Source organism: Myotis myotis, unplaced genomic scaffold (genome assembly GCF_014108235.1).
Source record: "Myotis myotis isolate mMyoMyo1 unplaced genomic scaffold, mMyoMyo1.p scaffold_m19_p_14, whole genome shotgun sequence".
Taxonomy (NCBI): domain Eukaryota; kingdom Metazoa; phylum Chordata; class Mammalia; order Chiroptera; family Vespertilionidae; genus Myotis; species Myotis myotis.
Genome location: NW_023416318.1, coordinates 30,063,500 through 30,080,124, shown reverse-complemented (window position 1 = coordinate 30,080,124; position 16,625 = coordinate 30,063,500). Strand labels below are relative to the sequence as shown.

The 16,625-nt window shown below is 42.3% G+C and overlaps 1 protein-coding gene across 2 annotated transcripts in view; it reads left to right on the top strand.

Moving 5' to 3' along the window:
• The first annotated feature begins 2,116 nt into the window (after positions 1-2,116).
• MSH2 (mutS homolog 2) overlaps positions 2,117-16,625 on the top strand; it is a 61,142-nt gene continuing 46,633 nt past the window's right edge. The window contains exons 1-3 of one of the 2 annotated variants that reach the window (XM_036334650.1): positions 2,120-2,391; positions 12,837-12,991; positions 15,701-15,979. In XM_036334650.1, coding sequence (XP_036190543.1) covers positions 2,181-2,391; positions 12,837-12,991; positions 15,701-15,979 — 645 coding nt within the window. In that variant the 5' untranslated portion in view covers positions 2,120-2,180. Of the gene's footprint in view, positions 2,392-12,836; positions 12,992-15,700; positions 15,980-16,625 lie in introns of both variants that reach the window. The other variant, XM_036334651.1, reaches the window with a different exon arrangement.

Here is a 16,625-nt window from a genome sequence, read left to right as displayed (position 1 = left end):
TCAAGGCCCAACTTAAGCTCCCTTTCTTCCATAAAGCCTTTCTTAACATGTTAACCTTAGCTCTTCCTACTTCTTTTGATATGAAGGGGATCAGGATATGCCACCCCAAAACATGCCACTTTGGCATAAGGATTATTTTGAGCTGAAAGCAATTGAGAATCAGCAGTTGCAGGAAAAGTTCTCTGCCCTCCCCTTACCTTTCTAAAAGCAGGGCATAGCCTGGCCGCCGGTATGGCCCAGTGGTTGAGCATCAACCTATGACCCAGGAGGTCACAGTTCGATTCCTGGTCAGGGCACCTGCTGGGGTTGTGGGCTCCATCCCCAGTAGGGGGCGTGCAGGAGGCAGCCAATCAATGATTCTCATCATTGATGTTTTTACTATTAGGTGGACGCTCAACCACTGAGCAACACTGGCTGGGCAAAAGATATATTTTTTAATACCCAACTCCAAGGACCCTTTTAAGTCCTCCTCTCTCTGAAATTGCAGCTTCTGACATGTCTTACAGCAGAAGGATAAGTTTGTGTTGGAGTCACAAGTGTTGAGAGGGAAGGGGAATTTTATTGCCCTAGATCCGTGGTCGGTAAACTGCGGCTCGGAGTCACATGCGGCTCTTTGGCCCCTTGAGTGTGGCTCTTCCTAAGCCTTAGGAGTACCCTAATTAAGTTAATAACAATGTACCTATCTATATAGTTTAAGTTTAAAAAATTTGGCTCTCAAAAGACATTTCAATCGTTGTACTATTGATATTTGGCTTATTGGCTAATGAGTTTGCCGACCACTGCCCTAGATCATAGAGTTTGGGTGAGGGGAGGGAGAGTAGCGGGAAGTAGCATTGCTGAGTAGTCAAATGATGCAAATTTTGTCGGCTTCCTGCCTGGAAAGGTATTTTAATTTTAACATGTGGGTCAATGGTTTTTTAACTGAGTAGATAATCAGGCATTCCTAGGGAGCTTTTTAAGAGATCCCAAGACCCCACCCACCTTCAGAAATTCCAACCCATTGTATGTGGGTGGGACCTGGGAATTCGTTTGAAAACCCTACCACCCTACTGGTCATTCTATTTGCTGAATCAGGGGTTGGGCAGCTTCCTAGGCTTTCTTGGCAGAATGGAAGCCAAATAGGAGAGTGTAATACTTTTTTCTAAGGCAGGTAACTGTGCAGGACAGGGCCTCATTCAGGTCTTTGATCAACATTTAAAAAAATTTCAGTCCCACTTCCCCATCGTTTTTGTTTTTTTTTAACTAAACGCTTATCTTCTAACATTTAGTTTATTTACTGTATTATCTAAAGCCATCACTAGAATTAAGCACAAAGGCACTGTTTATTTTTTTACTAGTAATCTTTAGATCCTAGAAGTCTGGTATACAAACATTTTCAAATTAATGAATCAACGAAGGAGTGAACTAAATGGCTAGTATGAAGCAATAATGAGGTTGTGGAGAATAAACCTGTAATCCTATTATTTATTGATTTTAGAGAAAGTAAGGGAGGAAGAAACATCCATTTTTGTTGTTCCACTTAAGTTATGCATTCATTGGTTGCTTCTTGTAGGTGCCGGGACCCTGGGGGTCAAACCCTCAACCTTGGCGTATGGGGAGGACGCTCTAAACTACTGAGCTGCCTGTCTGGCCAGGGGCTCTAGATTTGTAATCTTGATGTTGGCAGTTTACTTAAAAAGGAAAAGGGAGGCAGTTGGGGGAGAAGGGAGCAAGTTTAAAAAACTACTGGGAATGGAGAAGACCAGTTTTTCCTTGTTTTCAAGTTTCTTTCTGATTCCACTTCCATGCTTCCGGGTACGTAAAAAAACGCAAAACCTGCCAGTACGTCCCACCTAATCGCTCTCCCTGGCTGCTGTCCATCCACCGGGACCCAGCCCCTTGACTCGAAAAAACCGGGGAGAAAACATTATCTTCAGGATGAGCGCCTGCCCTGTCCGCACACGACCTAGGCTCACGCAGGCGCAGTAGGCAGTCACCTGCGTGCGCGGGAAGCTGGGCCGCGTCCGTTTGTGATTGGCTGCGGCAGCGGACTCCCACCCACCGAAACGCAGCGCCGGATGCTGATTGGTCGGGCTGCAGAGGCCGGACGCTGCCCGGGGGGCGAGGGAGGGGAGGCGGGAAACGGCTTGGTGGGTGCGGGGTCGCGCAGTTCCTCCGCCGGGCTGTGGAGAGGCTCGGAAATGGCGGTGCAGCCGAGGGAAACGCTGCAGCTGGAGAGCGTGGCCGAGTATGCCTTCGTGCGCTTCTTCCAGGGCATGCCGGAGAAGCCGAGCACCACGGTGCGCCTCTTCGACCGGGGCGACTTCTACACGGCGCACCGGGAGGATGCGCTGCTGGCCGCCCGGGAGGTGTTCAAGACGCAGGGGGTGATCAAGTACATGGGGCCGTCAGGTGAGGACTCGACGGCCGGGGCCGCAGGGACCCTGCGGAGGGGACTCTGCTCAGGCAGTGGGCGGCCCGCGGGCTCGGGCGAGGAGGGCCCGGGGTTAGGGATGTGGGTGCCCCGTGCGAAATTGCGCTTTCTCCGGCCCCCGCCTGGCCGGGTGGGGCGCCCCCGCCCCGAGTCTGTTCCTCTGCAGCCGCCCCAAAGCCGAACTTATAACGAACACGTAGGGAGCGTTTTAATGGTTCGGTTTCACAGCATTCGTGTGGGTCTGTGTCCTCCGCCCCCCACGTGGGTCCTGTGACTCATCGTAAGCAACGCCAAGTCCCTATTCTATAAACATGGGTTCAGAAGTGAGATTAGACTAGAGGTGGGTTTGGAAGACCTTTTTATGTCAACACCGTTTTGCTCCCACTCGGCTTGTGCCGCCGGGGCAGCGCCGGAGCCTGGGAAGGACTGTTGGGAGCAGTGTTGCCAAGTGGTCAGGACCCGGTACTTTGTCTGGAGCCCGGTTACCTGCGTGAGAGTGTCCGCTCCTCAACTTACTAGCCGTGCCCGTGGGCTAGTAATGCCTGCCTGTGCCTCAGCTCAGCATCCAGTGCCCTCTGTAACTCGGCCCATCTCTCCAGCATCATCTCCCCGGAAAGCCACAAACTTCTCACCCCGTGTGGGCTAGGTGTTCTGTACGTTTTATGCGGATCTCTTTCCTTCCTGGCTCCATTGTGATGGTGGGAAGAGCATCCGGGGGAGGGGGGTGGAGTAAGGAGTTGTGGATTTCTCCTCTTGCTGTTGCCACATGCAAATTGGATGTTACGGACAAAAGATTCATTAGGTGGGGATTTCTTGAGTGCTGGCGTGTCAGCCAGGGTTGTGGACACCCGGAGTACATAGATGAAAAGGCAATAATATCCCTGCCTTCCCAGAGCTCACTCTAGTGGAGAGCAAGGCATAAATAATTCCAATTCAAGGTGAAGAACTGGGCGTTGCATGATCCACACCAAGTTGTTGAAGAGGTATAGAGGCAGGAGTACCAAAGACTGGAGCCATCAGAAGAGGCAGTGTATGAGAGGCTAAATTCCACTCAAGCCTTGAAGAACAAGGAATTATTTACCAGGGAGAGGGCCTGCGAAGAGGTAGGTGGGTGTTGCAGGAGCAGAAAATGACGAGCGAGGAGAGTGGCCCAGGTAGGTGGGGTCAGATGATCAAAGGCTTTTTATGTTGTGCCGAGTGAGATGCTAGGATTTTATGTTGTAGGTGGGCAGTGAGAGTTCTGAAGACTTAATTTAAGGTGGAGTGGTGTGCTGGATCATTTCCATTGTGGTGTGGAGGATGGGGCAGAAGGAGCAATGTTAGAGGCATGGGGACCAGTTGAGACCAGCCAGAGGTAGTGTTACGGTGGCTTCATAGTTAATGAGGGTCTAAATTACTTTCCAGGCTTAAAGTGATGATATGATTCCTTTTATTCTAGGCTAGTTCACTTTTCTTGTCTTTGCTTTTTTTTTGTGTGGTTTAGAATAACTTAAGCATTTAAAATGTCTGAAGTTCTAAATGTACTTATATGTTTGTATAAATTGGATAACTGATTTTTCTTAGTACCTGTTAGTACAAATAGTTGGTGGTTTTTTGTGGGTTTTTTTTGGTCTAATTTAGATTATGAAAGGAATAATGGATGGATGCTAAGCATTACATCCATTTATTGGGAAGGAAATTTAGTATGAGCATCCAGGTATCTTTAATATTGGAGTGTAGATTTTTTTTTTTTTTGAAGTACAATTTCCATTTATTTTTCCCCCAGAGAACTTTCCACTCCTTAAAGACTTAGCTCCTTACTTGGGCTTTTGGTGGAGGTCGTGAGGCAGCACCCACAGGTCTGACTCGGGGTGGGGGGCGTTCGGTCCTTCCGGGCTTCACGAGAACAATTCCTGGCTACCTTGCTGTGAGTGGCACAGCTCACACAAGTAATTTAGTTTCACATACAGCTTGGGAAGCACATAGGCGTCGATTGTCCCTAACGGCTGCGGCCTCTACTATGTTTCAAATGACAAACTCCTTAATGGCCTTGTCCTTGGGCACACACCAGGCAGTTGGTGCAAGGAATAGCTGCACATGGCCTCGGCCTTTTTTGGCACGGCCATTATTCCTTCTTTTCTTGATCATCTTGGAAACGAGGACCTGAGAGAGCTAGATTTTTTTTTTAACATAATTTTTCCTTTTGTTGACCATGAAAGTTAAAATGTTGGTTTTTGCCAAGGACATTTCCAAGAATAGAATAACCTAGAAAGTCACCTCATCTTAATCCTATTGAGAATGTGGTTAAGGTGATTAGAAGTGAATGTGAGGCGCGGGCCGGGTTGCTCAGTTGGTTAGAGCTTATCCCGATACCCCAAGGTTGTGGGTTCAATTCCTGGTCAGGGCACATACAAGAAGCAACCAATCCTTTATAATAAAAGTGTAATATGCAAATTGTCTGACCGGGAGTTTGACCGCTCGCTATGACATGTGCTGACCACCAGGTGGTGGCGCAGAACATGGTGGGTGTTGACAATGTGGCAGTGGCGGCACTGCGGCGTGATGGGCCCCAGCAGGACCGCGGTGGGATGGTGGAGCAGGTGAGCAGGTTGTGCCAGGCCAAGGCGGGTGCGAGCTCCCTGCCGATTGCCCCGCAGATGGTGACCAGTGGCGGGGGGGAAGGGCTGCTGCCTAACTCCCAAGCCCTGAGGGAGCCCGATGGGGGGGCCCTGATCTATCGCTCCACCGCCCAGGCGGGATGGTGGAACAGGTGAGGGGGCAGTGCCAGGCCATGGTGGGGTGCCAGGTGGGGCTGTGGGGCTGTGAGGCTTGGGGTGTGAGCTGTGGCCAGATTCCCGCAGGCTACTGGGTCGGGGGGAACCCCCCCACCCCTGCACGAATTCGTGCACTGGGCCGCTAGTGAATGCATAAATAAGTGGAACTTCAAATCGATGTCTCAATGCCTCTCTCTCTCTCTCTCTCTCTCTCTATCTATCTCTCTCTCTTTCCCTCCCTCTCCCTCCCCCTCTACCTTCCTCTCTCTCTAAAAATTAATGCATTTTTAAAAATTACTCATTAAATAAAGAGAAGTGAATGTGAGTTATTCCCAAGGTTCTATTTCTTAGAGGTTTATGTCAAAGGCACATTATAGGTTAAGGATTGTCTTAACATTTATTTGATTAGGTTAGTAAGAGTTCTAAATGATGGGTAAATTACTAGAAATTGGCTGAAATAGCTGAAAAAGGGAAAGGCTCGAAAAAAGTATCTTGGATTCCCAAAAGCTGATGTTTTGCAGTTTTTATTGCCTAAGGTAATATTTTTTATAATGTATGTTGATGTCAGGCTGCCAAAGTTACTTGTTTGTTGTTACTTGTTTCTTTACTATAGTTTAATATTATACCACCTGGGTAAAGGGTTAACAAAACCTTTTTCCTTGCTGCTCTGGAAATCAGATACGGTTAAGAAGGTTAGCCTGTTTCTGGGCAGCATTGCTTACTGCAAAAATGACCCCAGATCGGTAAATGACATCTGTACTCTAGAAACTATAAATACCTGGTGAGGATCCCTTGCACTCCAGTCTTGACAAATTTTGGACCTGTCACCTTTCCCTACATTCTTTAGCAGTCAGTCTTGCTTCTGACTATTGAAAATAGATATCATTCGCCCTGGCCAGATAGCTCAGTTGGTTAGAACATTGTCCCCGATATACCAAGGTTGTGGGTTTGATCCCCAGTCAGGGTATATACAAGAAGCAACCATAAATAAGTGGAACAATAAATTGATATTTCTCTCTCTCCCTTTACCTCTCTCCCTTCATTCCCCCTCTCACTCCCCCTCCCTGTCAAATCAATAAATAAAAATTAAAAACAAAAAGAAAATAGATATCATTAGAAGAGAAGCTCTCAATTTCTTGCCCTTGAAGTTATAACATGTTTGTTGAGCTGTTGTTCACATACAATACTGTTCACCCACTTAAAGAACAGGATGGAGCAAAAAGAGGTTACCGTTGTTAGTACAAGAAACAGAGCTTATTTTGTATTATTATTTCTTAAGGGTTGTATTATTTTCCATATGAAAATCTGTAAACCTACTTTTGCCCACTCTACATAGTTCACTGGTTTTTAGTATATTCACAAAAGGAAGCAACTATTACATAACAAATTTTAAAACATTTTCATTGCCCCCCAAAAGAAACCCTTTATCCATTAACAGTCACTCCCCCTTATCCCCAATCCTTCCAATCCTCGGCAACCGCTAACGTACTTTTAATGTCCAGATTTGCTTATTTTACTTATTTTTTATTTATTTTAAAAAAACATATTTTATTGATTTTTTACAGAGAGGAAGGGAGAGGGATAGAGAGTTAGAAACATCGATGAGAGAGAAACATCGATCAGCTGCCTCCTGCACACCCCCCACTGGAGATGTGTCCGCAACCACGGTACATGCCCTTGACTGGAATCGAATCTGGGACCCTTCAGTCCTCAGGCCGACGCTCTATCCACTGAGCCAAACTGGTTAGGGGTGAGATTTGCTTATTTTAGACATTTCATTAACAGTTGTCCTTTGGCATGTGTAGGGGATTGGTTCCAGGACTCCTTCTCCATACCAAATTCCAGATGCTCAAGTTCCTTATATAAAATGGCATAGTATTTGCATATGTCCTAGGTACACTCTCCCATATACTTTAAATCACCTCTATATTACTTATCTAAACAATGTAAATGCTATGTAAATGATTGTCATACTATATTGTTTAGGGAATAATGACAAGGACAAAGTCTGTATATGTGCAATATAGACATAACCATTGTAGGAGTAACCACATAGTAAACAGCAACAATATCATCAACCCCCCAACTCCCTGCCCCCAAATATTTTCCATCCAAGGTTGGTTCAATTTGAGGATTTGGAACCACAGATAACAGAGGGCTGACTAAATGGAATCATACAATGTGTGGTGTGTGGACTTTGTGACTGGCTTTTTTTTTTTTTTAAGTATGTTGATTTTTTTTATTTAGAGAGAGGAAGGGACATCTATCAGCTGCCTCCTGCATGCCTCCCACCGGGGATTGAGCCTGAAACCCAGGCATGTGTCCTGACTGGGAATGGAACCAGTGATCTCTTGGTTCATGGGTCGATGCTTAATCACTGAGCCACACCACCAAGGCCTGACTTCTTTCACTTGACATTATTTTATGGATGTACCATATTTCGATCAGTTGATGGACACTTGGGTTATTTCTTTCTTTTTTTTTTTAAATATATTTTATTGATTTTTTACAGAGAGAAAGGGAGAGAGATAGAGAGTTAGAAACATCGATGAGAGAGAAACATCGATCAGCTGCCTCCTGCACATCTCCCACTGGGGATATGCCCGCAACCCAGGTACATGCCCTTGACCGGAATCGAACCTGGGACCTTTCAGTCCGCAGGCCGACGCTCTATCCACTGAGCCAAACCGGTTTCGGCGGGTTATTTCTTTTTTGTTGTTAATCCTCACCTGAGGTTATTTTTTGCATTAATTTTTAGAGAGAGTGGAAGGAAAGGAGGGAGGGAGACAGAGAGAGAGAGGGAGAGAGAAAGAGAGAAACATTGATGTAAGAGAAACTCATGGATGGTTGCCTCCTGTACATGCCCCAACCTGTTAAGACATCACCATGGTTGTGAGCCTGTGTTCTGTTAAATGTGTCAGTAAAAAGACACATTGCAGGTTCAGGGATTGAACCTGCAATCCCTGCAAGGTGCCCTTGATCGAAATCAAACCCAAGACCCTTCAGTGCATGGGTCGACAGAGCCTCCACATTATTATTTTTTAAATAAAAATTAATGTAATTAATTAATGTAATTAATTTTTATTGAGAGGAAGTGAGAGGGATAGAGAAATCGATGCAAGAGAAACATCATTGATTGGCTGCCTCCTGCACACCCCCTACTGGGGATCAAGCCCATGACACAGTGCCCTGACTGGGGATTGAACAGTGACCTGGACACTCAACCAGATTGAGCCATGGCCAGGCATCCAGGTTGACGTCCACATTCTTCTTCTAGAAAAAGAATGTTGCACCAGCCTGAGGGTATTCTTTCTGCTATAATCAGGTGGAGACTGGGTAGCTTTCTCTTCTTGTTCCTCTTATTTCACACCAGGAGATCAGTCCTACTTCCCAGCTGTTCTGACTGAAAGCATATGGTCTTAGCTCTTTTCCAGAAGTAGCTGCACTTCAGGTGCTTCTTGGTAAATATGACTTAAAATGCATTGCCATCCAATGTGTCTCAAAACCACTTTGAGAGTAGTATCTTGGGAGGATAACGGAGGTTGGGCAACTTAATCTGTAGGTTAGTAATGGAGGTAGAGAAAGCCTTGGGAGGGAGGGGAATAACCTATTCATTACCTCTTTTCCCCACCCACTGTTAAGACATCACCATGGTTGTGAGCCTGTGTTCTGTTAAATGTGTCAGTAAAAAGACAACTGTTGTTCTAGGTACTTCGACTCAGGGCCAGGCAGATAACATTGATGTGCAAAGTAGTCAGGTATAAGAATGGGGAGTGGTGCTGCTTGTAGATCTTAGAGTGTTCATCCTGTGATAAGTATTCAAATTCAAATGCTGGCATATCTAACTGGACTGATTATATAAGAGCTGTTAAAGAATTATGCCAGATCAGTGTGTGTTTTTTTCCCCTCCCCAGAATTGTTTTTGCTGGGTTGCACTTTATATTTTGCCTTAAAAATTGAAGGATGATATGAAAAACACTGTTTTGAAACTCATTGCCATATTTGCTAGAAGTTGCTGACTATATTCACAGTGGTATTTTTAAGTGTTTCTGGGAGAAATTCCTGTTTGGTTTTGTATTAACTCTGGTTCAGTGCTTTTCTCGAGCAAGTTTTTTTTTTTTGGATGTTTCATCATAGAAATACCTATATGGAATTCATCTAGATGGGGCTGATAGGGTTTGCCAATCATTCTGGTTTGCCTAGGAATGAGGGTGGCTTCTAGGATGCTGAACTTTAAGTACTAAAACTGGAAAAGTCTTGGGCAAACCAGCATGGTCCCGCTATGTTTTAGGCAAAAACAGTGAAGAATTAAAATGGAGCCTCTCGTTTCACCTTGTGGTTCCGAATCTGAGTATTAGTTGGGAGATGTGAGTCTGCTGCAGCCTGCATAGGCCTTAATTCCTGCATATGCCTGTGAGAATGTGAGCACATGTCATGTTGAATATGATTCTAGAGTAAATATAATTTTCATTCAACCTGATTTTTTTCTTTTTGCTTTTTTCAACTTGGTGTTTTTTTAAAATATTTTTATTGATTTCAGAGAGGAAGGAAAAGGGAGAGAGAGATAGAAACATCAGTGATGAGAGAGAATCATTGATTGACTGCCTCTTATACTTCCCCTAGTGGGGATTGAGCCTGCAACCGGGGCATGTGCCCTGAATCGAACCAATTGAACTGTGACCTCCTGGACAACCACTGAGTTAGGCCAGCAGGGCTCAAGCTTCTTTTTTTTATTAAAATTTTTATTTATTGATATGAGAGAGAGATTGATTGATTTGTTGTTCCACTTATTGATGCATTTTATTGGTTCACTAGAGGCCTGGTGCATGAAATTCGTGCACTCCGGGGGGAGGGGTGCCTCATTCCAGCCTGTGCCCTCTTGCAGTCCGGGACCCATCAGGGGATGTCTGACTGACATGCGGAGCAGGCCTAAGCCGGCAGTCGGACATCTTTGCACTGCTGTGTAGGTGGGAGACGCTCCCGCCACTGCCGCTACACTCGCCAGCTGTGAGGCCAGCCTCTGGCTGAGCGGTGCTCCCCCTGTGGGAGTGCACTGACCACCAGGGGGCAGCTCCTGCATTAAGCGTTTGCCCCCTGGTGGTCAGTGCACATCATACTGACTGGTCGATTTGCATATTAGCCTTTTATTATATAGGATTCTTGTGTGTGCCCTGACTGGGGATTGAGCCTGCACCCTTGGCACATCTAACCAACTGAGCTAGCCAACAAGGGCTTCAAGCTTCTTTTTGAAAAATCTGCACAGTTGGAAACTCTGGGCAAAAATATCCCTGCACTTCAGCAGTGGGTTGGAGCTGAGTAGCTGCTCTCAGACCTAGTGAGTCTAGATTCCTTTTTTACCTGATGTACTTTTCTCCTTTTGTCAGTTCTCACCATCCTATATGGTCTTTGTTGTAATTCATCCTTTGCTAATTTGTTACCTGCCTGATCCCTATAGATCAGGGGTGGGCAACCCCTGGCATGCGTGCCAAACATGGCGCACCAGTAACTTTTGCTGGCACACGAAACCCTCTCTTATAATCTTCCATTTACAATTTTTTTCTTAATAACGACTTTTTTATTTTTCAGATAAATTCAGTGTAGGTGCATCTTAGATAAATAAATAATTTTACATAACATGTATACATTAAAAAATAAATGTACTTTTCATCATCATATACTGTGTTTTTGTCGCTCAAATGAATTTTATTATTTCTTCAAGGTTCTTCACATATGTGCACCTTAAGAGATATCAAGTAGGCATAACATGTTCTCAAAAAATTAGGGTTGGCATGCAGAAGAATTTTGAGTCAGAGATTGCTGGGTTTGGCATGTACTTATGGTATTGTGCACATACCCTGTGGGGTTAGCCATGGCAACATTGATATTTTGGATGGAATAATTACTTTGTTGTTGTGAGGGGTTATCCTTTACATGTTTAATAGCATCCCTGCTTCTACTCACTAGATTCCATTATTGTTCCCTTCCCCTAAATTGTGACAACCCAAATGTTCCCCAGACATTGCCACATGTCTGCTAGGGGAGCCAGATAACCTCTTATTGAGGATCAATGATCCAAGATAAAGACCAGAAAGTTTGAAAACTATGTTGACTGGATATGCTGGGAAAGTATATGCATTTGTACTTTATGGATGGTGGTGTTAATTGGCATAGCCAACCAGGGGGATAGTCTGGTAATATTTAAAAAAATCACACATATCCTTTGATAAAATCCAGTTTTAAGACTTTAACTCACAGATAGACTCACATGTTTGGAGAGTGAAGCACAGACAAGGCTGTTCATATAGCATTGTTATAATAACAAAGGCTAAAACCTATATGTCTGTGCATCCGTAAGAGACTAAGTTATAGAACATTCTTAGAGTCATTGGATTGTTTGCAGCTCCAAACTAAAAGAAGCTGATTAAGTATTGATGGAAAAATTTTCAAAATATATTAAAGTTAAAAACAACATCGAGATACAGAGCAGTGTGTGTAATAATAAGTATTTATGTAAAAGGAAAAAAGTAATGCTTTATTTATATTTGCTGTGTGTGCATGTGCTACATTTGAGAATATCCTATATAATAAAAGGGTAATATGCAAATCGACTGAATGGCGGAACAGCTGGCCACTATGATGCGCACTGATTACCAGGGGGCAGACGCTCAACATAGGAGCTGCCCCCTGATGGTCAGTGCGCTCCCATAGGGGGAGCGCCGCTCAGCCAGAAGCCCAGAAACCAGGCTCATGGCTGGCGAGTGCAGCGACGGAGGCCTCCGCGGCAGTGCTAAGGATGTCCACCTAAGCCGTCAGTTGGACATCCCCCAAGGGCTCCTGGACTATGAGAGGGCGCAGGCCAGGCTGAGGGACGGACACACACACACACACACACACACACACACACACACACCCAGTTCACTAATCTCATGCACCGGGCCTCTAGTATATTTATAAACTGCTAACACTATGCTGGTGACCTGGATGTGTAAGGGACAGTGGTGAAAAGGAAACTTTACTGCACCTTTTTGAACCTTTGAATTTTTAGCTATGTGAATATATTATCCAGGGCATTTTATAGTACATAATGACTAATTTTTATGAACCTTTTGAAAAGTTAATTCCATTCCATACAAATACTGTATAGTTATTAATATGGCTGGTGTTCAAAATTGTGAAAAATTATAAGAAAGAACAAGTAAAGTTAGTTATGTATTTTTACTCATTCTTTTCTCTTTATATCTTCTCAGTTTTTAATTTTAATTTATAGGCTTCACAGAAGCAGAAGGCTGTGTTATTTACCATTTTAGAGAGAGGAAGGGAGAGAAATATGTAGATAGAAACTTCGATGAGAAACATCATTGATCGACTGCCTCCTGCATGCCCCCTATTGGGGATCGAGCCCAAAGCCCAGGCATGTGCCCGAAGAATCAACCAGTGAACCTCTTGGTTCATGAGTCAGTGCTTGGCCACTGAGCCACACAGGCTGGGCTCTATTTGCCATTTTATACTTATCATCTGCCAAAATCCTGAGGACATACAATAGGTGCTTTATTGAATGAATGAATTACTGAGAGAACCGTATAGTTTTGGGGGGGCTATATTGTGTTAGGTACTTGGAACACATTACTTCAAATTCTCAAATCTGTAACATTTTTAATATTTTTCTTTAGGAGCAAAGACTCTGGAGAGTGTTGTGCTTAGTAAAATGAATTTTGAGTCTTTTGTAAAAGATCTTCTTCTAGTTCGGCAGTATAGAGTTGAAGTTTTTAAGAATAGAGCTGGAAATAAGGCCTCCAAGGAGAATGATTGGTATTTGGCATTTAAGGTAATTATCTTATTTATTTACTTATTTATTTATTTTTAAGCATAGAAAAAATTAAAGTCTAAGGAGATTCTTTATGTTTTAATATTTTAACCAGGTGTGTTAGTAAAATGCTTTGAGAAATTTTAATTTTTAGCATGTGATTTTTTAAAAACTATAGTTTAAAAGTAACTCAGAAATTCAGTAAATCCTTGTAAGTATGAACACTGATCTTTGTCACTGTTCCTGAAAGATAAGTAATAAATAGCTGTTACATAAAGAATACAGCATTAAATAAAGATTTGATTTTACTGTTTGTGAAGTAATTTTACACATGTTTACAGTATTCCAAATATCTCACTTATGCACATTTGTAATGTGTTTGTATCTTTGTATGTGCCTTTCTCCCATTAGATTGCAAGTTTTTGTAAGTCTGGGACTTTAATGGTGATCATGCTCTGTAACCCAGCAAACGTATGACTCTTTGTTGTTACTGAGTTCTATGAGGAATGAGATAGAAAACATCCTTTGTGGTACCATTTTTTATTAAAATCTTTCAAGGTATAGGCTAAAACTCTTAAGTAAAAGACCCACTTCTTTTAGTAAGCAATGAAAATTCCCATAGTGTAGAATGCTAAATTCTCTCAGATATAATCTTCAGTAAATGTCTAGTTTTACAATTGGAGTGGGGTTGGGAGGGGTAATGAAATGAAGGTTGAAAAATATTATATTTGAAGCAGCACCAACGTCAAATGTTTAAATATTGTATTAGACTCCACAAGAAAAAAACTCATAGAATTTTTTAAAAAAGTATCTTAAGCCTGCCTGGTGTGGCTCAGTGGTTGAACATCAATCTATGCATTAGGAAGTCACGGTTCAATTTCCAGTCAGGGCACATGTCTGGGTTGAAGGCTCAATCCTTAGTAGGGGGTGTGCAGGAGGTGGCTGATCAATGATTCTCATCATTGATGTTTCTACCTCTCCTCCCTTCCTTCTGAAATCAATAAAAATAAAGAGTCGTAAGTTTAAGTGATTACCATGGTTATCAGTTGGTCACACCTCAGTCCTTTATGTCATCAGAATCTTTCAAGATGAACTGAAAAAAATTTTTTAAATTATTGATTTTAGGGAGAGAGAAAGAGAAACATTGATTTGTTGTTCCACTTAATTATGCATTCATTGTTTGACTCTTGCTTGTGGCCTGAGGATTGAACCTCAAACCTTGGCCTTTCAGGACAATGCTCTTTAACTGAACTACCCAGTCAGGGCAAGATGAATTCTTTTTTTTTTTAATAGTCTAAAGTTTTACATAAGTCTCCTTTTTCCCCAATTGACCACCCCCTCCCCCCCAAGCCATTACCACCCTGGGCAAGCCCCCACTGCCCCAGTTTCTGTCTCCATTGGTTATGCTAATATGCATGCATACAAGTCTTTTGGTTGCTCTCTAACCTCCCCCCTCCCCCCACCACCACCATTTGTCTCTAGATCGATCTATTCTTGTTCAAGATGAATTCTTTTTACTTTTTAAGGGAGAAGGGAGGATGTTAAAATAAGTATCTTTATCAGGTTTAAAAGGTGTTATCTTCATCCTGACTTTTAAGAAATTCAGATCTAAAACTGCTATTTTTAGCTTACTTATTAATTCTATTGTAAAGTATTAGTGATATTTAAAATAGTTGATCTGTGATTTTCTTTCCATGTTCTCAGTAGTTTGTATGTTCAGATATTACCAATCATGTCATTTTTCATCTTGAAGAATCCAATTTTATTAGCTACTGGTTCACTTTTAAGTGTATTTAAGGTGTGCTTCATAAGCTGTGTGTGTAAATTCAAAGCTTGTATGTGAAAATAGGATGTTTACATTTATGATTGAATTGGTGCTTTTAAAAAAATATCGATAATTTTTCTTTTTCGATCCAGATTTCAATCCATAGTACAGGAGATTCAGAATCATATTGTGAAAAGATAAATGATTATGATGCCCACCACATTTAAGAACAATTGATGGCTACTGGTTGCTTTGACTATCACTGAGCCCATTTGAACTATTTGTAACTAGCTCATGTTTTATTACCATGGTTGTCAGTTGCCTCAGAATGCCTCTGGTTGAGGTTTATAGTGTCACCACAGACTTGTCCAGTCACAAGCAAAGAAACTTGACACTAATTAGTCTATGCAATCTTAAAAAGCTATTTCTAATCTTTTTGAAGTATTGAAAATAGGTCAAGGACCCTTTATTTGGAAAATCACTGATCCAGAATAATCTGCATTTTACACAAGTATATTGATACAGAGAGACTTTTCAAAGTCATATTTAAGCTAAATAATAACTGCTCTTCTCTGTAGAATAGCTACTTAGTGAAAATACTGATATGTGCAACCCATGGGTAGTTTGGCAGAATGTAGAAATTTAAGCCTGCCATTGACAGGATGATCACTTTGGGTTCCTTAATGATTGTGTGTATATAAACTCAGTTGCCAAATTACAAACTGAAAATCACTTGATACAATTAATTTTAGATATGTCCAAGTGCTCTGAAAATAAGTGGAAAAGTATGGGTACTTTATTGAACATTGGTGATAATTATTGGAATATATGGTTATAAGCTTTTTTTTTTTTTTGGTAAAAATCATTTTGTTAAATTCATCCAGGTTGGGTAATTCTTGTTTGCTAGTAAAATTTTAAAGTACATCCAATAGTTTTTCTTAAACCTTTTCTTTGTTATTGCTTAGGCTTCTCCAGGTAATCTTTCTCAATTTGAAGATATTCTCTTCGGTAACAATGATATGTCAACGTCCATTGGTACCGTGGGTGTTAAAATGTCTATAGTTGATGGCCAAAGACAGGTTGGAGTTGGGTATGTTGACTCCATACAAAGGAAGCTAGGACTGTGTGAGTTCCCTGATAATGATCAGTTCTCCAATCTGGAGGCTCTCATGATTCAAATTGGACCAAAGGAATGTGTTTTACCAGGAGGAGAGACTGCTGGAGACATGGGGAAACTGAGGCAGGTAAGAGCCTTGGTCTAGTGACAGAGGCGAAACCAAGCCTAAGAAAGGCTCTAATTAACATGATATTATTTAAGGAAAAGAATAATTTAAAAGTGTCTAATTTCAATAATGCTTTATTTTGAGGAACGTCTTGATTTTTATGTTTGACAGAAATTTTGTGTTTAATGGGACTTTAGAATAAGCTGTTTTATATTTAAGACTTGGTCTACTTCAGATCATTTCCCCTCTCTTCCTCCCTCCCTCCTTAAAGAGTAACAGAATGGGAGCCATAGAGGGTTCAAATCAACTCACAATGCTTTCACAGTTCAGGGGAAAAACAAGGTGATTTAAAAACTCCACAGTTTATTATTGTATCTCTCATGGATTTATCAAATAAATACGATGCAGTTCTTCAGGACTATTATTATTTTTAAATTTTATTTATTTATATTTTTTTCCATCACCATTTATCCCCCCTATACCCCTTATTTCCACCCCACCCCCCCTTTCCCTCACAGTCACCACACTGTCAGGATTATTAGTATTTATTTTTTTACAGACTTTAAAAATTTATTTTTAGAGAGAGCGGAAGGTAGAGAGAGAGATTCATGTGAGAAGGAATAATCAATCAGCTGCCTCCTGTACACCCCCCTACCAGGGATTGAGC